Raw genomic sequence first — 24,509 nt, 5'->3', positions numbered from 1 at the left:
TAAGCACACGGGTGCCCCACCACTGACTCGCTTGGCGGAAAGTCTCGTTGAGTGAGATCCTGTCTTCGAAGCTGCCCGCTGCTTGCATCCAACAGGCGTCGAGGAACTCCTGCAGTGGACGCATCCGCAACCTGCATAGGTGCACAAGGTAGATGCACGAGGACATCATGCCGAGTAGTGACTTGATGGACCACACGTTGGCCACGTCCATGGTCAACAGCCGTTGTACCTTGCCTAGAATGGCTTTCGTCCTTTCCTCCGATGGTGAAGCCAATCGCGCCACTGTGTCGAGTCTGGCTCCTAGGAACAGGGAGTCTTGCGACGGTACCAAGTGGGATTTCGCAAAGTTGATCGAGAATCCCAGATCCATGAGCAGTTGGATGGTCTTCACTGTGTGATCAACTTGAGTTCCCTTGATTTTCATCGGATGAGCCAATCGTCCAGGTAGGGGTAGGCAGGCACAGCCACGCTGTCACTGGTGCCAGGTACTTGGTGAAGACCCTGGGTGCCGACTTCAGTCCAAAGGGAAGGGCCTTGAACTGATAGTGTCGCCCTTGGACCACAATGTCCTTTGAGAATGGGGATGTGGAAGTAGGCATCCTCCAAGTCCAGCGACGATAGAAAGTCGCCTTCCTCTAGCTGTCCCAGCACGTGCTGGAGGGTGACCATCCAGAATTTCTGGGACTTGATGTACTTGTTTAGATGACGAAGGTGCAGGATGGGTCACCAACCGCCGGTGGTCTTTTGGACCAGGAAGTACCGCGAGTACACTCAGGAGCCCCGGAGCCTCTTCGGGATGAGTTCTATCGCGCCCTTTTTCAGCAGTGCTCGTACCTCCAGAAGTAGCTCTGGGACGTGGTTTTCCTTCCTGGCCACAGGTGGTAGACAGGGACATTTCCTTTAGAATTTCAGAGTGTGTCTGTGGGCCAGCGCATCCAGCACCCAACGATCGGTGGAGATGGACTCCCACACGCTGACGAATTTCGCCAGCCGGCCTCCCACCGGGGTGCTTCGGTGGGGGCCTGATGCCGCGGCCGGTTCAATCCTGCTTCGCCGAGGCCTTGGCGACTTGGCTTCCTTGGCGACGACATCCTCCAGCCTTGCTGCGGCCTCTGTAGGCCTCTTGCGACGATGAACGGGCCACTTGGTGGTACGACGAGGAACCCTCACCATATCCTTTAGAGGCACCTTGAGACTTACCTCCAGAGGTCCGAAAGGGCGGCCATTGCTGATGGAGAGAACCCAAGGCCCGGGCCGACTCGGTGTCCGCCTTGATGGCCTGCAGTGACTTCACCACTGCCTCGCCGAACAGGTTGTTCCCATCGAAGGGCATGTCCAGTACCCTGGTCTGCACGTCCTGACGGAAATTGGTGGCCTTAAGCCAACCGCGCCGGCGAAGGCAAACGCTGTTGCCCAACTGATTAAAGCCGGTATCGGCGATGTCCGTGGCCACCGTGATGGCATGGTCCGAAGCTACCTCGCCTTCCTGCAGGATTTCAAGGGCTTCCACGCTCTTGTCGTCTGGGAGGAAATCCAGGAGGGGAGCAATCTTTAACCACAACTCCCTGTCGTAGCGCGCCACGATCGCAAGGGCATTGGCCGCTTTGACGGTCGTCCCCGCCGACGAGATGACCCATCGCCCCATGGCGTCCAGCTTCTTCCCCTCGCCGTTAGGTGGGGAAGTGCTAGTTGATCCCGTCACCCCTGCCGATTTCTTCTTGACCGCTGCGGAGACCACCGAATCCTGGGACGGCTGAGGGACCCGGTACTTCTTCTCATACCGGTCCCTCTTTGCAGGCGCCGTGGATGGCTTCTTGAGTAGCGACAGTCCTTCGTCCCAGATGTCATCTAATAACGGTACTGAGAGGACGGTCCTCCTCTTGGCCTCCCGTCGCTGGTAGAGGAAACCCTCCTTCTTCTGTTCTTCGGGACAAAGTTGGAAGAGCTCCAAAGCCCTGGCAATCATGGTGTGGAAAGAACCAATTTTGTCAGGGGTTTAGGGGGCCCGGGCAGGAGGTGATGGGAGATCCATCCGGTCGTCACCACTGTCGTCGTCCGTCCCAGTCATTGCCGTCTCCGTTCCCGTCTCGTCCCTCGGTGGAGGGGAAGGAGGTGAGGGCTGGAAAGGAGGGGGAGGATGGATTTGCCTCTGCTTGTTGGGTGGGCTTCCCGGCGGTCCAGGCGCCGCTGGATTGTCCGCTGGGATTAAAGGCAACCTTGTCCTTATCTCCGTACATAGGGCCTGGATAGCAATCAAGATTGCTCCTGAGTTGTCCTGTGGCATAGGCACCGGTTGCGACAGGAGCGACGGCTGGGGAGTAGGGTCCTCCGTCTCCTCCACGATCTGCGGCTCCTCGTCGGCTCCACCAGCGCTTTCTATGTCCACCTCATCGGGATCCCTCCCGTAGGACCAGACTTCCTCGAACGTCTTGTCTAGGATCTTTGCGACACCAACCAGCTCATCTTCAGAGGTGGTATCAGTGTCGGTTATGGCTACCATGCCCCCCGCTCTTTCTCCACCCGGGGTTTCATGAGGGTCTTACCGATAGGCTGAAAAGAGGATTCCCTTCGGGGTGGCAGGGAAACTCTAGGCCCGGAAGTAGTCTCCAATGGGGTAGCCTCCACAGGCTTCGCCAGGGCCACCACGACTCCTTCGATCGAGGCCTTAGTCGGGTGAATCAGGGCCTTCGCGACTTTGGGCGCGCCTGAGGCCTTCACCTTGGAGGGAGGGTTGCTGCCTCGCTCCCCCTCTGCCGCCGTCGGGATTGACCGGTGCTTCTCCCGAAGCTTACCCGGGTTCTCCGAGTTCCTCTTCACCAAGCCAGAGCGTTGGCTTGTGGTTGATGGCGTCGGTGACATCGCACCCTGCCTGGCAGCCAAGGAGCCCGAACCATCAGGGCTCCCGGTGCCCGCGGACTTGCAGTGCTTTTCCTTTTGTTGGGCCCCCATCGCCGGAGCGCCCTCAACGGTCTTAGAAGACCGCTCTGACTTCCTCTTCTTCTCACCTGCTGCTGGGCTTTTCCCCTCCAGCCAGTTGGTGAGTCGAATGCGACGACCCTTCATTGTCCGTTCGGACATATTCTTACAAAACGCACACGTGCGATTTGTCATCGTGAAGGCTGTAAAGGCACCGAGAGTGCTCAAAGAAGACATTCTGTAATCCGCATCCAGGGCAGCTCCTGAACAGCTTGGATCCAGGCGTCGTGTTTCCTTTCTCCTGGGCCATGTCCACGCGGGGTAGGCCTCAAAGATCTTCCGGAGTCCTCCAAGAACCGAAAACCCGACGAAAATTCACCCTTGAGGGGCATAGAAAATTCCAAAATGGGTCCCCGTTGATCGGAAGTAGAATCGGTGGAGCTTGAGGCTCGATTGACCGAAAAAGATAATAGTAAACTCTTCGAAAAATTGCAAAATGCAGTAAAAGCTCGAGAGCTATAGTACGAGGATCCCAACACTTGAACGTGTGGTAAAAATCTGAAGATAGCTGCCAGAGGAGGGGCTTAGGTAGAGGACAGTCATTGGATGGGGGCAGTATGACCCAGAGACCAGTGATTGGTTACTAGTAGAAAGACAGAAACGAAACTGATTTTTTCTTTACCGAGGATTCCCAGCCTGACGACAGGGAATATTCATGAGCATGTGAATCCATGCCAGACCCCAAGCTGGAGAAGGAGTAGATGAAGATGAGATTTTCTGACAGAAAATTTCGAAGCGCGCCTTTCCCGAGAGCGAAGCAATCAGAAAAACGGAACTGAAGCCAACGGGCACGGCACAGGCTATTTATACTAACAGTGACGTCGACACGGTATGGAGCCCGTCGAGGGACATCAACGCCACGACCTCGTGCACAGCGCCCTCTGCCGAAATTGTTTTCCCAAGCAGCGAAGTTGGCGAATACAAATATCACAAGATGGGGAATACGGGGGAGGACACAATCCATTCGAAATATCAATTTTGTATGCATCATTGCAGAAACTGTTGTGTGATCTTTTAGAGTGTCATTTAACGATTCATACAGTTTGGCAAATGGTGCAAGGGCGATTGTGATTGCTGACATGATTGTAAACATGTCTGTTTTTTTGGATGGCGTGTCCTTTTGGGTGAGGTTAGGTGCTTTGTTTCTGCTCTCTGACCTTGAGGGGGTGTTTAGCATCTGATCACAAGGCTTTCAGCGGGGCTGTGTCAAGGAAATACTGTAGTTGCTCTTCGTCCGAGCCAGACGGTGGTTGTATTTCTGGAGATCATCTGGTGGGTGAAGACATTCTCCTGTGTTCGTACTTTCGCCCGGGTGCGCTCTTTGTGGCCGAGAGGGTGTGTGAAATTTAGCTGCCGTGAATCCTCAGCGGAGCCCAGCTGGTTGACTCACGTTTTTGTTTCCTGGCGTGGAAGGGGCGTTTACCTCAGGAATGAGCTTAGGTGGTGCGTAAGGTGGCTCAGGAATTGATGACAGTGGGAGGCTTGAGGATATAGGGGCCCGCATTTTACAGTTAGCGGGAGTGCAGTTTTCACTGTTGATTTCCCTGTTGCTGTTTGAGTTTGCAACCGGTGACACTGTCTTCTCGGCTGATGGGTGGATTGGGTTGGCGGCGTTAGAGGTTTCCCCGGTGGTGTGCTCCATGGTGGCCGGTGCCTCCTCTGAAAGAGAGACGTATTGAATTTGGTTAGGGTTAGAGCTGCACGCAGGGGTTGTCGTGTTCTCCATGGGGATTGCTGGACTGGCGATGGTTTTGTGCGATTTAGGCAGGGGAGAGGATTCCTGGATAGCTTCCAGGATCTCTGCATCAGAAAGTTCCAGAATGTCATATTTCCGTTTGCCTTGGCTTTTGAAAAAGTCTTTCAATGAGTTGTGTTGCGCTGTTTTGGTGAGTGCCTTTTTAGGGTTTGGCGATTTGTGTATGTTTTTGTTTTTCGTTCCTTTTATTTTGGTTTTCTTGCTTGTTAGTTTCAGCCTTTTCCTTCTTTCCCATGGAAGGGAGGGGAATTGGGTTTAACCCTTCTTCAGGGGCGTTCAATGGTTCATGGGTTTGAGTTTTTTTCTTGTTTTTGGTTGTTTGTTGCCGATGAGTTGAAATTATTCTTGGAGCTTTTTTTGTTTGCTTTTTGAGATGTACTACTGATCTTCTTTCTGTTATGAACTCAATTTTTTCCCATGTATCTGGGTGGGCTTCTCTCCTGTTACTTCCTGGGGTCTCCAGAATCTCCAGCATCACTGCTGCAGTGTAAGTCTCTTTCTCTGGAGGAGCTCCCGGATCGCCTCCTGCCAGTAGGGGACGCTGGTCAGCGCTATCCAGATCAGCGTGGACCTGTGCGGCCGTGTTAGTCGGCCCTGCGGAGACGTCCTCCCCCGAGCCGAAGTGGGCGCTGGTGGGTGGCTCCCGCAAGAGCTTCTCCTGGGCGGTTTCCAGCGGGTCCCGAGCCCTCGCCTCCCTCAGGCGCGGTGTCGATAGGCCTTCCCCGCTCCCAATAGGAGGAGAGAAACTCGGAGCTGCCTCGTCCAAGGTGAGTGGTTTCACAGTATTCCGCATTGGTGCACCTCTCGCTGGAAGGTGTCCCTTCGAGCTTGCTCGTGCCCCCGCCTCCTCCACCCTGGCGGAACCCAGCCTCGTCAGCCCTCCGGCTGCGGCGGAGGGGACGCTAACACAGTTGAGGTTGGCAGGGGGTCCGGGCGTAGCACTGATGGGTCCGGCAGTGGAGGTTCTTACTGTTCTGAAATGCACAGAGGCTCCGAGATGGAGTGGGCGCAGAGCTTCTGGTTTTCCTTTCTCGGCAGGCTCAGTGGTTGTTTCGCGCCTGTGGGCTTCAGCCCAATTGGCCTGGCTGATGTGTTTGTGATCGGCTGCCGCCTCAAAGGGCTGATATAATCAGCTGCTTGTACATCGACAGTTCAAGTGCTGTAGTTGGAGATGATAGCAGACAGGGGCAGTCGTGGATGGCCCCACTTAACATAGGAGAGGGCCGAGAGTTCCGCAATGATTTTTTTCCCCCTTGCTTTCTGACGTGAGGGTTTGGCCTGGACTGGATGTTGCATACTGCGGCTCCATCTTCTGTCTGTTGGGCCTGGCAGGGACTGCAGAGACTGCAACTCCCTCTGCAACTGGGTGGGATAATAAGGTCGTTGGCAAGCTGTGGGGGCCACCTGGGGTACCAAAAATTTGCAGACAGATTGCAGAACAAAGGAAATACGACTACCGAACAAAAGCCTTTGGCCACAGAGAACGCAGGAAGAGGAACGCATTCACACTTTGGGGCAGGTGGTAAAAAGCGGTGAGCTTGTGTGGGAGACAAGAGCCTGCCGCATCCCTTGAGCTCTGGCAAAGTCCACCACATTAGTGGTAGCGATAGGGGTGCAGTGAACTGGAGGTATGCAGGGAGGAGGCCAGAGGAACTGTGGCTAACAGAATACCTAGGCAACTTCTGTTGGACACTGTATGGCATGGTGGACCACCAACACTACTTGAAAGGTTGTAGAGGACATTGGTGAACAGGTGAGCTAGTTAAGCTTCCTCAGGGTGGGTCTGGTTTTACATTGCCCTTAGGCATCCCTAGGGGGAAAGGAGAAGGGAGATTTGTACACAGTAAGGGAATACATGATGTTATGACATGTTACATGTTTGGAGGGGTGTGGGGGGGGGGGGGTGCTACCAGTTCTGTTTCTTTCTCTGCCCCATTTTTATTTTGGTTTGCACCTTTTGTGGGAAATTTGTGTTTCAGCGTTAAGGTTTTAATATAAACGGTTTTTCTCAGGCATGCAATACATGGAGATTTTTAGGAAATGTCAGAATAAAGTGGAGATTAGTGTATTGAGACTATCTGATTTCAGTTTTTTTTTTACAGATCCTGAAAGTGCACAAATGAGGCGTAAATGCAAGGTGTAAGGGGTTTACACCTTACTTTTGCACTTGAGTGTTTTTATTTTACTTGAAGGCAGAGAACAGACATTCCTCTTCTTCCTCCAAAACTTCATGGTTTAACCCCAAGATGAGATGTTCATATGTGCATTAAACATTTGGAATCATTCTGAATTTAGAACTGGCTTAAAAGCAGCGGGCCCATAGGATTCCATTGTAAATGCAGTATGCCAAGTGAAATTTGCAGGTAGGCTTTTACATGTTTTTTTTACAAACGAATTATAAAATTATGGAATAAAGGCAATTTGGTCTGTTTTCACCCTAATTTTCGACTCCGGTTTGTAAAATATATTTGTTCTTTTGTAAAGCGTTGCGCGGGATCAGGATTCGAACCTGTATTTGTCTTGCTTCCAAAACAAACGCGTTGCCCCTGAACTATCCTTTACCCTGCTGGAACATTTGCTGCAGGGGACTCAGTAGCTCTCAAGTGCTAACCTTGGTGGTCCCCTGCATGCATATAAACACCTCACAAAATCACCCCATGTGTGTCTACAAATTCTTTGTTTCATCATTAAAGTGCAAATACTTTCAACATAATAACCCTATTGAATCTTGGAAAAATATGAACTTGAAGCATGGACCAAACAGATAACAAGGAAAAATTACATGTTTTATTGGTTAGATAAAATATTAAAAATGGAACAAGTAACCTTTCCTTGCCTCACACTGGAAGGATTTCCTGGAGACCTCTGTGGTCGCAGAGCTAATGGAACGACTGCCTCAAGGTGAAAGACTCCCGGATATTAATGTGGTAAGAAGCAACTCCTTACAGGGGAGACAGGAACAAATTAAGCAAGATTGCTAGTGTTAACCTCAAGGACGAACCCATCACTGCATACCACTCCATGCAATGCTCGGATACCAGTCATGACCCTACATCAGGTCACTGAGGCATGATAGTCATGTCACTAAGTGTGTTCGTGGCAAGACCGCATGCAAAGAAGCATGAACACAAATACAACACACCCTTGCAGACATTTAAAAGAAGCAGTAAAGAAATAAAAGCAATTTAAAACGATTTTGAAACAAAGTAATCGCTGCAAAAGGAAGGCCACTGAATGTAATCACTTTTTTAACATAAGTATCTGAAAATCATCATCGAGGGGGTGGTTAGTAAGACAAAACAGTCGACTAAGGAAGAGTCTGAACAAATTAATGCAGCCAAGGGACAATTGGCATGTGCCAGCATGCCCCATTCTATTCTGCGGGGCTTGTCAAGTACTGCTTTTTCCATTGTATTTTGGGACATGTAGTCCAGGACAGCTCCTCTCATAATGCAAAGAAAACAAGAACAAGCACCTTCAGACGATTGGGACAGCTTCCCTGCAGCATACCGATAAGTACTCCCCCCAGAAGGGAACACCCAGTGCACAACATTGAATCGGTTTTCGTATCAGGGCCAGATGAATCAGACCCCACAGTGTTTGAGCGACTGTTAGAACTATGGAGTACTTAAATGGTGCCAGGTGTGAAAAACGGTAATCTGCATTTCAGCATGGAATATTTTCCCCTGTTGTTCACTGATGATGTATTCTCCAATTTTTGTTGTCAAATGTGTACTTTGTGTAGTTTACACTTGGATCAAAACATTATGGTATTTCTTTCACCTTCGTGTTGAGCTCTCCTCTGCAACAGCATTCATAGGTTGCCGAATATGGAAGATGCGCCTGGATGGGAAGAGTCAAAATGACATCTGCCAAGCTTAATTAGCCCCGGTTTAACAGTGGGATAAAAAAAAAGTTGTTTGACTACTCAACATAGTGGCAATATCCTGGAACCACACATTTCCATCGATTGCGTGGCTTATCAAAAAGCTTCACCTGCCTGCGAATATAGCCGACACACTGCACTGAACACACACAGTCCTCCTCAACATCTTAGCTTTTAGCTGCACAGGAATTCGCCCCCTTTTGCCATTTGCTTCATTTCGGGCTCTAACCCGGGCTGGCGTTCCTAGAGTCCAGGGCCCAGCAGTCCCATGGAAGCACAGAATTTTGACTTGTGGAAAATGTCTCTTTCGCTTTCCAGACTTCGCCAGGTAAGTGTAGGCTTCTTTCAAAATGCGGGTCACGTGAGGGACTCAGCAACGACTTTCCACAGCTCCTGCAAATTAAAATCATAGGGAATATTAATAGAAAGCTTGCCATTTTTCGTTACTTGCTTTCAGTGATATAAAAACATACACTTTCCTGCCAAGATTAGGACCCCCCCCTCGCCGCTGCCCCTCCCCCCCGCCTTTGCTTGGCATCTCAGGGACGAGTTGGTTTGTAGCAAGACAGATAATGGGAGGTAATACTGTACTTTATAAGGCGGCAGGGAGGGAAGACATGTCCATCTGGCAAAACACTTCAGAGAAGCTCTCATTCTAAGCCAAGACCGCAGGTTCGGATTATGTTCTCTTCTTCCTTTACTTCAGTCCAGCAGCATTATCAAATCAACAGCAAAAACATAAACCAATACAAAAAACTGCATTCCCCAATAAAACAGTTTTTGTAGACCGTTTATGATATGAAACAAGTTACTTACCTGTAACTGTTGTTCTCCAGCATGGGTCTGGCAAGGATTCACATGCTCATGAATATTCCCCGTTGTCAAGTTGGGAATCCTCAGTAAAAGAAAAAACAGTTTCACTTTCGTTTATAAACTGTCTTTTTCCTATAAACCAATCACTGAGCTCTGGGTCATACTGCCCCCCAGCCAATGACTGCCCTCTCCCTAAGCCCCTCCTCTGGCAGCCATCTTCAGATTTGGTAGCATGTAAAGTGGCAGTATGACCACGAAGAGCCGCAGAGGGGCAGGAGGAAGGGTTTGCATTTGTATCCATGCCAGACACATGCTGGAGAACAACAGTTACAGGTAAGTAACGTGTTACTTCTCCAGCATGGGGTCTGGCATGGATTCACATGCTCATAAATAAATAATACGTAGCACTACATACATACACAACCATGGGAGGTGGCAAGGCTCAACAGAAGCAATTACTCTTACCTCCTCGCCAGGCTCACCTTCAAGCGAACAGGTTGCATAGCTCTGCTTGGCCGACTCTGAACTCCTCTCTGGAATCCCTGTCGAAGCAATAGAATTCCGTGAAGGTGTGTGTAGACCTCCACGTAGCAGCTCTGCATATGTCCAGCAGGGGCACACCAGACAGGAACGCCGCCCTCACATCGATCGCTCTGGTAGAATGGGCTCTCGGACGGCCAGGCAGCGGTTGTCTTGCCAACCAGTGACAATGAGTGATGCAGTCAGAGAGCCACCTGGAGATGGAAGCCTTGGACAAGGCCTTCCCATGGTTCACAGGACCAAAGTTCAGAAAAATCTGAAAAGCCTTCCGGAAACTCTTCGTGCAGGCCACATAAAACGTCAGCGCTCGAGCCACACTGAGCGAGTGCAAAGTCCTTTCAGCCGGCGATGAAGGCGTCAGAAAAAACACAGTCAACACCAAAGGCTCGCTGAGATGAAATTCTGATGGAACCTTGGGCATTAAGGAGGGGTGCGTCCGCAGCACCACCTTCGTCAAGTGGAAAGTCAAGTAAGGCCGCTTGTAGGACAGGGCCTGGATCTCACCTACTCTCCTGGCAGAGGTGGTGACCACGAGGAAAGCTGTTTTACAAGACAGAAACTTAAGCAGAGCTTGCTGCACCGTCTCGAATGGGGCCCCCATGAGCCTAGTCAGCACCACATTGAGTTCCCACCCCATGGCAGGAGCCTTCACCAGCGGGAACGACCGGAACAGTCCTTTGATGAACTCCTTCAATAGATGTTGCGACCAAAGAGAAGACCGTCCCGGAGACCTGGTGTAGGGGGAGATAGCTGCCAGATGCACCTTGATCGAGACATGAGCCAGCCCCGATTTAGGCAACAACAGCAAGTACGGAAGGGCTTGGGGGGCCGTAACCCTCAGAGGGTTAATCTTCTGCGACCGGCACCAAGTCGCAAACTGCTTCCATTTGTGTCCGTAACACTTCAGAGTCGACAACACTCTGGCCTTGGACCTCCCTGCAGTCCGCAGGCAGCGCGTAACCACTGAACTCTAATGCTGCAGGAGCCAGGCCTTCAGGTTCAGCAATCCTGGGTCGTGGTGCAGGATTGCGCCTCCTTCCCTGGCGAGAAGATCTGCAACCACTGGTAGCTTGACTGGAGGGGATGCTGAGAAGGTCCGGGTACCAGATTTGCATCGGCCATGCTGGCGCGACAAGGATCATCCTGCACCGACTGAGTTGACTCATGACTCATAGTAGCAGTGGCAACAGAGGGAACGCGTACAGGAACAGGCCTTCCCAAGGGAAGGAGAATGTGCCCTCCATGTTCCACGGCTGGGGGTACCTGCTGGCGAACCTCCGGCACTTGGTGTTCGTCGCTGTCGCAAACAGATCGATCTGGGGACTACCCCACCTGAGGAAGAGATTGTCCACTTGATCGGCACTGTATTGCAGCTTCCATTTTTTCCCCCAAGATGGTGGCCGCCACCAGAGGACATGGTGAACACGGTTTACAGTGATAATTTCGACAACAAAAATGTCGAAAGTCAAAATATCGAAAAATAAATGTCGAAAAAAAAAATGTCGACTTTTTTTTCAATGCGTTTTTTTTAAATGGGGGGGTTCCCCCCCAAACCCCCTTTTTTAATTTTTTTTTTAAATATATAATTAAAAAAAACGAAAGTCGACATTTTTTTTTTCGACATTTTTTTGTCGACATGTTTGTCTGTCGACATTTTTGTTTGGAAATTATGACCACCCACCGGTGAACACTCAGACAAGCTTGCGAATCCACGCAAGCAACATCATTGAAATGCGCCGCACTTCCTAGACTCGGTGTGTCTCAACACTCGGCTTGTCTGTGCTCAGCGCTATGGTTTGTGCCTTTTCTCCTGGTTGTTAGCCCTAGTCTGCTGTCAGCGTCCCAGCTTCGCTTCCTTGCGCAACCGTCTCCGTTGTCTGTGCCTTCCTCACCTAACCACCTCTCCCTTGTTTCTCGCTTCTCTGTGCCTCTGCACGGCTACAGCCTTCCAAGCGGCACTGTACTTCATGTGCCGTTTTTCCAGGACTCCGGATCTACTCTTCCTGGAATCTTCCCTGGATTTTGCGTCTTGATCCTGGGCAGTGGCCCCAGGCGCTATCTTGCCTGAATTACTGCAGCAGGGTGGCGGTCGGGGGAGACTCGTCCATATCTAAATGAGACCCGTACCTCAAAGAAGAAGGAGAAGCCTGCCACTGCAGAAGAAGACACCCAAGTCTAAGCAGGTGACCCAAGAGTCAGAAGAAGATCAGGATTCCGACACTCCCACTCGTGGCAAGAGCACAGCTCCCTGCTGAGGGAGTCGGCAACAGTGTTTTTGACTCCAGCCAGGTGAAAGGAATGAGTAACATCCCCTGGGTAATGGCCCAATGCCACAACTCCTGCGCCTCTCTGGAGAGCGCCAGGTATCTGTTGCCCCCCGCTTCCAGATGTAAAACATTGTGGTGCCATTGTCTGTGACGATCCTCACCACTTTGCCCCTGAGGGACGGAAAAAATGACTTGAGTGCCCAAAACACAGCCTGTAGTTCCAGGACGTTGATGTGTAGCACCCTCTCCTCCAGCAGCCACAGGCCATTGGCATGGAGACGACCGGTGTTTGCTCCCCACCCCTCCAGGGAAGCGTCCGTCATGACCGTCTCCTGGTATGGGGGACTCTGGAAGTCTGTGCCCCCGGCAATGTTGGAGTGCACGCCCCACCACCTTATTGCTCGACGGAACTCCTCGTCGAGCACGATCCTGTCCTTGAAGCTTCTGGATCCAATGGGAGTGCAGGAATTCCTGGAGCGGTCGCATCCGCAACCTGCAGAGATGGATCAGGTAGATACATGATGACATCATGCCGAGCAGCAACTTGATGGTCCACACCGTGGCAATCTTCAGTGCTAACAGCCATTGCACCTTGCCCAAAATGGCCACAATCCTCTCCTCTGACGGAGCCGCCAGGCAGAATGCCGCGTTGAGCCTCGACCCCAGGAACAACACGTTCTGCGATGGAGTCAAGCAGGATTGCATAGTTCACCGAGAACCCCAGATCCATCAGCAGCCAGATGGTCACCTCTGTGTGATCGACGGCGGTGTCCCTTGACTTGGCCTGGATGACCCAGTCGTCGAGGTATGGGTACACATGAATTCCCTGTAGTCGCAGATGGGCCGCTACCAGAGCCGACTCTGGGCACCGACTGTTCCCCTTGTACAACGAAGCGCAGGAACTTGCAATGTTTTTCGTGAATGGGGAAATGGATGTACGTATCCTAGATCCAACGACGACAGAAAGTCTCCCACCTCCAGTTGGCCGAGCACGTGCAGCAACGTGACCATCCTGAATTTCTGGGACTTAATGTACTTGTTGAGTCGTAGATTTAGAATGGGTCACCAGCCCCCGGTCTTCTTTCTTACTAGAAAGTATCTTGAGTAAACACCAGAGCCTCAGAGTCGCTTGGGAACCAGCTCTATCGCCCCTTTTCTTAACATGGCCCAAACCTCCAGCAGCATCTGAGGGATGAGGGATGTGTTGTTCCTACGGGGCCAACACTTTCGCTGAAACTCCAAAGTGTGGTTGCGGGCGAGAGCATCCAGCACCCATCGATCGGTGGAGATATTTTCCCATGCTGATGAAGTTCGCTAGCCGGCTTCCCACCGGGGTTCAGAGGTAGGGGCCCAACGTCCCTGTCGGTTCCATCCTGCTTGGAGGCCGGCACACCGATTTGGGAGCCTTGACGACAACGTTGGCCAACTCCGAAGGCCTTGGAACGACCCCTGTAGGCTACCTGGGTCGTGGAACGGGAGGGTTGGCGGTAAGAGGATTACCCACCGCCGAAACTCTTAGAAGATCTACCTGACTTACCTCCTAAGGAACGAAAGGACGGATGGTGCTGTTGCAGAGTGCCCAGGGCACGGGCCGTCTCTGTGTCGGACTTGATGCCTGAAGAGATTCATCAACGGCCTTGCCAAATAGATTGTCTCTGCCGAACGACATGTCCAGGACCATCGTCTGGACCTCTTGTCTGAAGTTCGTGGTCTTCAGCCAGCCACGACGACGGAGGCAAACCCTGTTTCGCATCTGGCAGAACCCCATGTCGCAATGTCCAGGGCCACAGTGATGGTATGATCAAACAACACCTCACCTTCCTGAAGGATCTCCATTGCCTCTACCGGCTTGTCCTCTGGGAGGAAATCCAGGATCGGAGCCATCTTGTACCATAGCTCCCGGTTGTACCTGGCCAGAATCGCTAAAGCGGTGGCTGCCTTGACCGTTGTTGCCGCTGAGTAAATGACCTTCCGTCCCATGGCATCCAATTTCTTCCCCTCGCCGTCCGGGGTGACAGAGGTTGATGACGGGTTGGACGACTTCTTCCTAGCCGTAGCCGAGACCACCAAGTACGTCGATGGTTGTGACTGCAGACATTTGGGTGCAGATTCCAGCACCCGGTATTTCTTTTCTAACCGATCCCTCTTCGCCAGGGCTGAGGCGGGGTTCTTCAGCAGCACCAGACTCTCATCCCAGACGTCGTCCAGGAGTGGTACCGACAGAATGGTCTTCCTTTTTGCCTCCCGGCGCTGATACAGGAAGCCCTCCTTCTCTCCCGGGGTGAGCTGGAAGAGTTTGGACGCACAGGTGATCATGGAGTGGAAGGATCCCACTTTGTCCGGCAGAGAAGCCATTGGAGGTGGAGACCTTCCGCTGTCATCATCGGTGTCCGTCGTCACCGTGTCCGTCCCCGTATCCTTGGGGGGGAGGGGGGGGAGGGGGGGAAGGGCACTGACGGTTGGAGAGGAGGCACAAGGTGTCTCCTCCTTTTCTTCAGAGGTGGTGGCCCCCGTGTCAACGGGATCGTCGCTGGTGGTGTCACTGGTGGTGCCGTCGGCATCCTCTTCTGAATGTCTGACACCAGTGTGTGGAGGGTCGTGAGAGTATCAGGTGACAGATCTCTGGGAGGTGCCTGGGTTACAGGGTCGCTGAGCCCAGCGCCTATGTCGTCGCCCCTGCCGACATCATCATCGTCGTCGACGCCTCTGATGGGCATCTCCTCGACGTTCTCGTCGTCACCACCCTCCTCTGGGATGTTGTGGATGGAAACTAGGTCTTCCTCATCAGACGAAGAGATACGCGTGCCCTGGAGCTCTTCCACCCCTCTACCCCCCCTGTTCTTTGGGTCCTGAGGAGTCGGCATCGGGCTAAAGTCTAGCATCCTCTTTTGCTGAGTGTTCTCCACTGGTTTGACCAAAGCCTCCCGCCTGGGAGGAAGAGCCACTCTGACCTCCACCGGGGTAGCCTGGAGAGGGGCAGCCCCTTTCGCCTTTGAGAGGGCGGCAGCAACCATCTCAATAGAAGAGGACGATTTGACCAGGATCACCTAGGCCTGAACTGGCAGGTCGGACACCTTGTCCTGCTTGGCCTACTCCGGCTTCTCTCACAGCTTCCACGGTGTAGCTGACTTTCTCTTTGACGAAGAACTGGAGCAATGGCTGGAGATAGAGGCTGATGGAGACAATGAATTCGCCCTGACCATCGTAGGACCTGCTTGCGCGGTGACCCCGACGGAAGTGGACTCGCAGCGCTTGACCTTGTCTTGGGCCCCCACGGATGGTGCGCCCTGAAAAGACTTAGAAGCCCACTCTGGATGGCTGGATCGGGCGGAGTCATGCCTCTGTGGACCACACGGGGTAGAGGCGCCGGCTTTGAGCCACGCCACCAGTCGAATGTGCCGATCCTTCATCGTGCGCTTGGAAAAACCACAGCAGATCTCGCAATCTTCTTCCTTGTGCGTTGGGTGAAGACAATAAAGGCACTGGGAATGCTTGTCCATGAAAACATTCCGCAAACCGCAGCTGGTGCAGAGCTTGAAGAGGGAAACCTCGTCCTTCTCCTCCTCCGACATGATCCGGCGCGGTGTAGGCCCGATGGCCTTCTGGAAACTTGCAAGAAAAAAAAACACTTGACGATTTCGCCCTTGAGGGTCGATGAAACATGCCAAAAAACAGCTCCCTGTTAATCGGATGAACAACCGATGGAGCACACAGGCTCGATTGAACAAAAATAGGGTTTTCCTAGCCAAAAAAGCACAAAAACGCAGAAAGCTCAAAGAGCAAAACACAAGGACTGCCAACACTTGAATGTGCGGTAAAAATCTGAAGATGGCTGCCAGAGGAGGGGTTTAGGGTGAGGGCAGTCACTGGCTGGGAGCAGTATGACCCAGAGCTCAGTGATTGGTTTATAGGAGAAGAACAAGTTACTTATCAACTGGTAACAGTCTTTCAACTGGATGTTTCTCCCACGTATTCCTCATCTTTGATATTCGTAGCTCGCCAGCTTCGCTGCTTCGGAAAAAGTTTTCTCGGCAGAGGGCGCTGTGGACAATGTCGTGGTGTCGATGTCCCTCGAGGGCCGCCGTGGCGTGTTGACGTCACCAGTAGTACAAATCGCTTGTGCCGCACCCGTTGGCTTCAGTTCTGTTTTTTCGTTGTATAACTCGAGGAACTATCCAGGCGCGCCCCAGACTGTAAGCTCTTCGGAAACGCAGAGTGTAAATCACGTAAATTGTACAGTGGGGTAGGTTTGGAGGGGCGATGAGGAATACGTGGGAGGAACATCCAGTCGAAAGAACGATATCAGTTGGTAGGTAACTTGTTCTTCGAATGGATTGTGTCATCCCACTTATTCCTTATCTTTGATAGACTCCCAAAGCAGTAATAATTTTGGAGGCGGGAGTACTATTTAGTCTTATCATGAATGGAATTAAGTACCCCTTTTGCAAAAAGGCCTTCTTGGGAAGAAGACGAGTCTAAGCAGTAGTGCTTAACAAAAGTATGAATTGACGCCCAAGTTGCAGCTGAGCAGATGTCAATTACGGGGACTCCCCTCTGAAGAGCCGTAGAAGTCGCCATGCCCCTCGTGGAATGAGCTTGAAGCCCTTCCGGTGGTTCCTTTCCAGCTAGCCGGTAACACTCTCCAATAGCCAGACTTATCCAGCAGGATATAGTCTGTTTTGTCAGTCCTAGTCCCAATTTAGGACCGGTATAACCCACAAAAGCTGGTTATCATGGCAAAATGTTGCCAATCTCGCTATATAAAAACTCAAGTCTATGCAACCTCTCTTCCTCTTTGCCCAAATGAGGAGGAGGGTAGAAAGTTGGGAGTGAAAGTTAGTATAAGGAGGTTTGCATGAAAGCGCCTGCAACTCACTTACCCTGCAGGCTGATGTCAGTGCCACAAGAAGAGCAGTTTTCATTGTTAAGAGCCTTAATGGGCAGGAATGTAAAGGCTCAAAGGGTATACACGTTAGAAACTTTAACACAAGATTCAAATCCCAAGCCGGGACATGAAATGGGACTGGAGGGTACACGTTAGTGAGTCCCTTCAGAAATTGGATAATCAATGGTATCTTAAAATAGGAAATCTCTTCAGAGGAGCGCTTAAAAATGGAAAGCGCCGCTAGGTATCCTTTAATTGTTCCAATCTGGAGCCCCAGATTGGCCAGATGTAACAGGAAAGAAAACACCATAAGAGTGCCACATTGAAGTGTCCACATTCTTGTCTTTGCACCGGTTTCTGAATTTATTCTATCAACAGTGGTACACAGATTTGGTTGCTGGCCTTCTGGCCGAAAGCAAAATCTCCATTACATCATCCGGGAGGTCCCAATCCTTATATCTCACCCTCTCAGAAACCATGCTTGAAGGCTGAGTGACTTGTCCTCTGGATGGAGAACCCGACCTTCCCCTCGAGAGAGAAGATCCTCTCTTTGTGGAAGACGTATTGGAGGGCAGATGGACATGTCCAGAAGGTCCGGGTACCACGTCCTCCTGGGCCAATCCGGAGCAATTAGGATCATGGTTTTACTGAACTTTCTCAACCTCCTGATTACATGAGGAATCATGGGGACTGGAGGAAATGCGTACAGGAGTGGAAATTCCCAGTCCAGTACGAATATGTCCCCTAGAGCTCTTCTTGGGGGAATTTCCCTTGAGCAATACCGTTCGAACTTTCGGTTGACACTGGTTGCGAACAGATCCACTTGAGGGGTTCCCCAAAGGGTGAAGATCTCTTGAAGGACTTCCTGAGCTAGTTCCCACTCGTGGGAGACTGTGCTCTGCCTGCTCAGAGCATCCACCGCTGTGTTCGGCTCTCCGGCTAGATGAACCGCCGATAGAGAGATTCTTTCTTGTATTGCCCAGAACCAGAGCTGCATTGCTTCTCTGCACAGTGGTAGTGACCCTACACATCCTCTCTTGTTGACGTAATACATGGCCACTGTGGTGTCCGTCATTATCAGGACATCCTTTCCCCGTACAGAGGGTAGAAAGGCCTTCAGCGCTAGTCTGATCACCCTCAGCTCCAAAAGGTTGATGTGTAGTTTGGGCTCCGATGGAGACCAATGACTTCTGATTGTCAGATCGTTGGTATGGGCTCCCCACCCTGTGAGTGAGGCTTCTGTCAGTACCATTATCTCCGGCCATGGTTGCCAAAAAAGATTCTCCCTTGAGAATATTGTCCTTGTAAACCCACCATAGAAGGTCTTGAGCAAACCTGCTCGGCACTTGCAGAAGATCTGACATATTCCCTGAAAATTGGGACCACTGAGTCATGAGGACCCACTGGAGGGATCTCCTTCTCAATCGGGCCTCAGGCACCAGAAAAATGCAGGATGCCATGATACAGAGCAACCTCAGAAAATTGAAGACTGCCAGATGCTGGGCATTCTAGAATTTTGTTACCATCTGCAGAATGTGTCGAGCTCTCCAAGGACTGCTCCAATGAATTGGAGTCTTTGGAATGGTATATGGGACTTCTTGTAATTGAGGGAGAAGCCCAGTCTATGTAGGGAGTGGCAGGTGATCCTGAGATGTTCCTGGATCTGTTCGTGTGAACAAGCCTTGATTAATCAATCGTCCACGTAGGGATAGACGTGAATCCCCCCCCTCTCTTGAGACTCGCTCCCACTAACGCCATAAGTTTGGTGAAAACCCTCGGGGCGGAGGTCAACCCGAATGGCAGAACTCGAAACTGATAGTGAGAACCACCAACAGCGAACCTCTGGTCCTTTCTGTGCTTGAGATGGATTGGCACATGAAAGTAATCATCCTGAAGGTCCAATGATACCAACGAGTCTTGAAGCGGGAGAGTATGAAGTATCTGAGAAAGGGTAACCATCTTGCACTTGTCCTTCCTGAGGAACTTGTTCAAGTTTCTTAAGTCCAAGATGGGTCTCAATCATCCATCCTTCTTGGGAATGAGAAAGTAGGGGAATACCAACCCTTGCTCCTCTCTGCTACAGGTACTTGTTCTATCGCACCTGTCTCTAGCAGGGTTAAGATTTCCTGCACAAGGAGCGGATCTGGAATTTTGACAGAGTTGGTTCCCGGTGGATGATCCTGAGGCCTTTTTAGAAAAGGAAGGCAGTAACCTTGAGCTACTGTTTCCAGTGCCCAGGCATCTGAAGTAATGCCCCGCAATTCGTTCAGATACCGAGAGGTTCTGCCTCCCACCGCGGTCTTGTGTGGCAAGGCCTCAGAGTGGCTTAGAAGCGGTTGCAGCAGCGACTGAGGGCAAAAATGCTGCTACTGGGGCTGATTTGGCACCCCTTCCTCGTCCACCACGAGGGAATTTTCTTTGACCTTTGTGTACGTCCTGTCCTCTTCCTCTACCAACTGAGGAATAGTAACGAAAAGGATGACCTCTCCAGGAAGAGGAGCCAGAATAAGGTTGTTGAGGTTGCCGAATGGAGGCGCTAAGGGACTTACAACCTCGAGCCATCGAAAGGCATGTTGAGTAGCCTGGCCTGCACGTCCGGTACAAACCCCGACTTTCTCAACCACGCAAATCTGCACAGTACCGTGCTTGCAGCCATGGATCTGCTAATGCTGTCAGCAGTATCTAGTCCTGATTGGAGACACTCTCCCATCGCCTCCTTGCCATCCTTAACTATATTCAGAAAGCCTTCCCTTTCTTCGCCTTCTGGAATATGTTCAGCCGCCATCTTAACACAGTCCCACAGGGTATGAGTGAACCTGGCCAGGCTACAGGTGACATTAGAAGACTTTAGGGCCATACTGCCTGAGGTAAAAAACTTGCGAGCCCAAGCGTCCACTTTATTATCATCTCTATCCGGGGGAATAGAGGGATCGGCTGACTGTCTGCTGGAAGTCGCAGCATGGACCATAAAACTCTTAGGCGTAGTGTGTTTGCTGAGATAATCAGGGTCACTGAGTGATGGTCTATTTCTTCTGGCAAAACTCCTATTGACAGCTGGACCAGATTCAGGAACTTCCCAGTTAGCTACCACCTTCATCTGAAGGGCCCTATGAAAGGGTAGAATTGGGTCTTTTTGGGGGCCCTGGTCCAGGATGTCTGTCATGTCAAGGTTGGTTCGGCCCTGCTCCAACCCATGTAGTCAGTGACCCTGTTCATAAGATTCCTGTACCCTGAATCAGCCTGGTCTGAAGGGTCAGGTTTAGCAAACTACAGCTCTGGTGATGTATGAAGACCATTGGCAGAGTGGAGGGAGTCACAGAGATCTCTCATCCTTGACTCAGGGTCAATTAATTCTTCAGGCACTTCTCTAGTGCTAAATCTGACTCCCAATGGAGAAATATCCTCCTCTGGGGCACTTTCCTCTTCAAAAATCGGGTACATTGACTTAAAAAAGTCTTTCTTCGGTACAGGTTTGAATATTTTCTCCTGAACCGGAATTTACCTCGATGGAATTGAAGATACCGTTGACGACGTCTTCGATAAAGGAGCAGATATGTCCTTAGACTTCAGCGTCGAAGCGATCAGCGCCAAGGTGATCAGCGTCGAAGCGATCAGCGCCACGGTGATCAGCGCCGATGGCGTCAATGAAATCGTTCAATGCTTCGATGTTTTAGGCTTTTTCGCTGGTATCAGCTGTACGAGCCAAATCTAGACTATAATGTTTAACGAAGGTATGAAGGGATGACCATGTCGCAGCGTGACAAATATCCCGAACAGGGACTCCCTTCTGCAATGCTTTTGAAGCTGAGACTCCTCTAGTCGAATGTACCCCGATTCCTGTCAGTAAATCCTTTCCGTCGGACTGGTAGCATTCCGCTGTACAGAAAATTATCCAGCTGGATAAGGTTTGCTTAGTTATGGGCAGGCCCTTACGGGCTAAGTAAAAAGTCACAAAGAGCTAGTGAGCTCTTCTGAACTCAGCCATTCTCACAATATAATAACTTAACGCCCTTTTGGGATCCAGGCGATGTAATCGCTCCTCTTGCTAAGAAGGGTGCCGAGGAGGATAGAAGACCGGAAGGTCGATGGATTGCAATAGGTTGAACTCTTGAGACAACTTGGGGAGGAAGCCGGGCCTTACCCTTAGCAAGACATTCTCCCGGACAAACGAGACGATGTGGCTAACAGCATAAAGCATGCAGCTCACTCACTCACCTTGCGGATGTAATAGCCACCAAAAAGGCTTTTTTCAAAGAAAGAAGTCTTAATGGACAAGTATGCATAGGCTCAAAAGGAGCCGCCATCCGAAATGTTAATACCAAATTAAGGTCCCAATCAGGGACAACAAAGGTAGTTGGCGCAAACTTATTTACAAGGCCTTTCAAGAATTGTGCCATTACCGAGATTGTAAAAAATAAACCTTGATCCGGGGATCTTTTAAACCCAGACAAGGGCGCCAAATGTCCTTTGACTGTGGTGACCTAAAGGCCTGCTGAGGCCAGTGACAGAAGGAACTCAATCACTGTAGCGGTGGGACAAGAGATGGGGCCAATCTCACGTTCCCTGCACCATGCCTCAAATCTTCTCCACCTGCACGCGTGTAAAGATCTTATAGACTGTCTGCGTGCAGCCAGAAACACCTTAAGTACTTCCTCAGAGAGGTCCCAGTCATCATACCTCATCCTCTCAAGAGCCATGCATGTAGGATGAAGGATTCCGGGGTCGGGTGGAGTATCCGACCTTCAGATTGGGTTAGGAGATCTGGCTGCAGAGGCAACTGGCGAGCTGGATAGATGGACAGATCCAAGAAGTCGGAGTACTACGTTCTCCTCACTGAGTCTGGGGTGATTAAGATCATGGTCGCTCGAAACATCTTCAACCTGCAGAAAACCCATGGAATGATGGCAATCAGAGCAAAAGTTTAATGGAGAGGGAAGGTCGAATCCACCAGAAAGGTATCCCCAAGTGCACCGTTCGCGGGGAATTCTCTCCAGCAGAACGGTCTGTACTTCCCATTGGATTTTGTTGCAAACAGTCCAGTGCTGGGGTACCCTAGAAAGAGAAGACCTCCTATAGGACTTCCTGGCACACTTCCCACTCATGTGAGACCGTGCTCTGCCTGCACATAGCATCCGCGAAACTGTTATCTGTGCCTGCCAGATGAACTGCAGAGAGCAAGATCCTGTTCTCCAGTAACCAGAACCAAAAGCATCATCGCCGCCGTGCAGAGGGCGCGGGAGTGCACACCATCTTGTTTGCATTGCCACCATTTTGTTTGTCAGAATGAGGACATGCTTCCCCTGCAGGGTCAGGGTGAATGCCTGAAGGCTCACAACTCCATTCTGTTTATGTGCCACCTGGCTTTCGTTGCTGACCAAAGACCGCTCACCTGCAAATCCTCGCAGTGGGCACCCCGACCCTTAAGAGAGATGCATCCGTTACCACTCGGGTCTGAAGTAAAGGAGGCCAGAAGGGTTATCCCGCTACAAGACTGTTTCGGTCCGCCCACCAGGACAGGTCGTTGACCAGTGATGCGGACACCCTGAGAGAAAGTAACAAGGTGTTGTGACCACTGACCCCTCATGCACAATCTGGCCCCTGGCACTAGAAAAATTCAGGAGGCCATGAGACCTAAGAGGCAGAGGAAAGAAGCTGCTGGTAGAGTGGCATGGTTCTGAAACAAGTCGACCATTTGTGTCAAGGGGACGACTCTTCGGGAGGGAAGGCTTTTCCAACCCAGGTGTCTAGGACTGCCCCAAAGAACTGGAGCCTCTGGACTGGTATCATTTGGGACTTCTTTAAATTCAGGGAGCAGACCAGCCTGTGTAGCAGCAAGCAGGTGTCCTCTAAATGGGACAAAACCTGCACAGCAGACTTCCCTCGGATCAGGCAGTCGTCCAGATAAGGAAATACGTGGACCCCGGATCCCCTGAGGTGAGCCGCAACTAATGCCATGAGCTTGGTGAAGACCGTTGGGGCGGAGGTGGGGAGCATCTTTAACCAATAGTGCATATCCCCTATGGTGAACCTTAGGAACTTCCTGTTCTTCCGATCGATCGACACATGGAAATAAGCATCCTGTAGGTCTATTGACACCAGCCAGTCCTGTAGTTCGAGAGTGTGGAGAATCTCTCTCAACGTCACCATCCTGATTTTGCCTTTGCTCAGGAACTTTTCAAGGCTCTGAGGTCCAGAATGGGACCGAGACCTCTTCCCTTCTTGGGTACCAGGACATACCGGGAATACCAACCTGATCATCTCTGCTCAGGCGGTACCTCTTCCACAGCGCCCTTCAACAACAGGGCTCTCAGTTCTTCCTGGAGCTCCTGTCCTGGTTGGATTGCGGGTTGCGGTCATAGAAATGGCAGACAATAACCCCACTGAATGAGCTGAAGAGCCCAGGCATCAGAAGTAATTCCCTGCCACTGGAGCAAATGATTGTCAACTGTCCACCAACCAGCGCGTTGTGAGAGGGGAAATCAAAGCAGCTTTCGGAGGCTAAGTCAACCCCTGCCGCTGACGCTGCTTGTTGGCCTTTAGAAGCCCTTTGCCCCTTCCGGACATGAGAATCGCTTCTTCCCTTGCCTGGCCGATGGGAGCTGCGATCTCCTGCCATAAGGAGCATACCGGCTGTAGCCCCGTGTCCTAGAGGCGAAACTTAATGCAGGTTTGGCTGGCAGCACAGCTAGGCCTGAAGATTTAGCAGCGATTTTGGATTCATTAAATTTCTCAAAAGAATCGTTGGCTTTCTGGCCGAACAGAAGATCGCCCTCGAAGGGCATGTCTAGGAGTTTAAGTTGTACACTAGGCGAAAAACCAGAGGTTTTGAAATAGGCCTGCCTTCTTAGCATTATTGCCGACGTCTGTAAGGAAGGCATGGTATAAACAGTAAGACAGACGCAAGTGACCACAGTTAAAGGGTATTTATTGAGCTTCAGAAAGGGTTTGAAAAACGCCTATCTAATCCTAAATCTACAGATGGGAGCAAGCTACGACCATCAAATAATAATAACGTGGTCCTAGTGGTGTCTTGTCAAAATAAAAGGGCCTATGCTAATAAACCTATTGCCAAGCCTTACCTCTAAATACAAATAACGTGAGAACTAGTTTAATGAAAAAGAAAGAAGTGTTCATAAAATGAAATGTCAAGGTGTGCAGGCCATTGGCCACCCTTCCCCACGTTTTCAGCATGGGATAAGGCGGTTCACTAGAGCGGACCACAGCCTCTGGCTTCTTTAGCACGAGGATACAGTTCCAATCATTAGGATCAGGTCCTTCTGTGCGCAAGTCTCCTTGCTTCTCAAAGTCTCTTCACTCATAGGGTCTGATGCAACCAAACAAACAACAAATTATTTTCCTCTTTAGATTTTCACAAGTATTCACTTC

General features: G+C 51.0%; 1 protein-coding gene across 6 annotated transcripts in view; it reads right to left on the bottom strand.

Moving 5' to 3' along the window:
- Positions 1-7,497: 7,497 nt before the first annotated feature.
- METTL22 (methyltransferase 22, Kin17 lysine) overlaps positions 7,498-24,509 on the bottom strand; it is a 711,415-nt gene continuing 694,403 nt past the window's right edge. For 5 of the 6 annotated variants that reach the window (XM_069647035.1, XM_069647041.1, XM_069647036.1 and 2 more), the window contains one exon: positions 7,498-9,011. In XM_069647035.1, coding sequence (XP_069503136.1) covers positions 8,976-9,011 — 36 coding nt within the window. In that variant the 3' untranslated portion in view covers positions 7,498-8,975. The remainder of the gene's footprint in view (positions 9,012-24,509) is intronic. The other variant, XM_069647039.1, reaches the window with a different exon arrangement.

Source organism: Ambystoma mexicanum, chromosome 2q, assembly GCF_040938575.1.
Source record: "Ambystoma mexicanum isolate Mex_15411 chromosome 2q, UKY_AmexF1_1, whole genome shotgun sequence".
Taxonomy (NCBI): domain Eukaryota; kingdom Metazoa; phylum Chordata; class Amphibia; order Caudata; family Ambystomatidae; genus Ambystoma; species Ambystoma mexicanum.
Note: the sequence above shows the minus strand (reverse complement) of the source record. Positions and strands in the feature narration are given on the sequence as shown.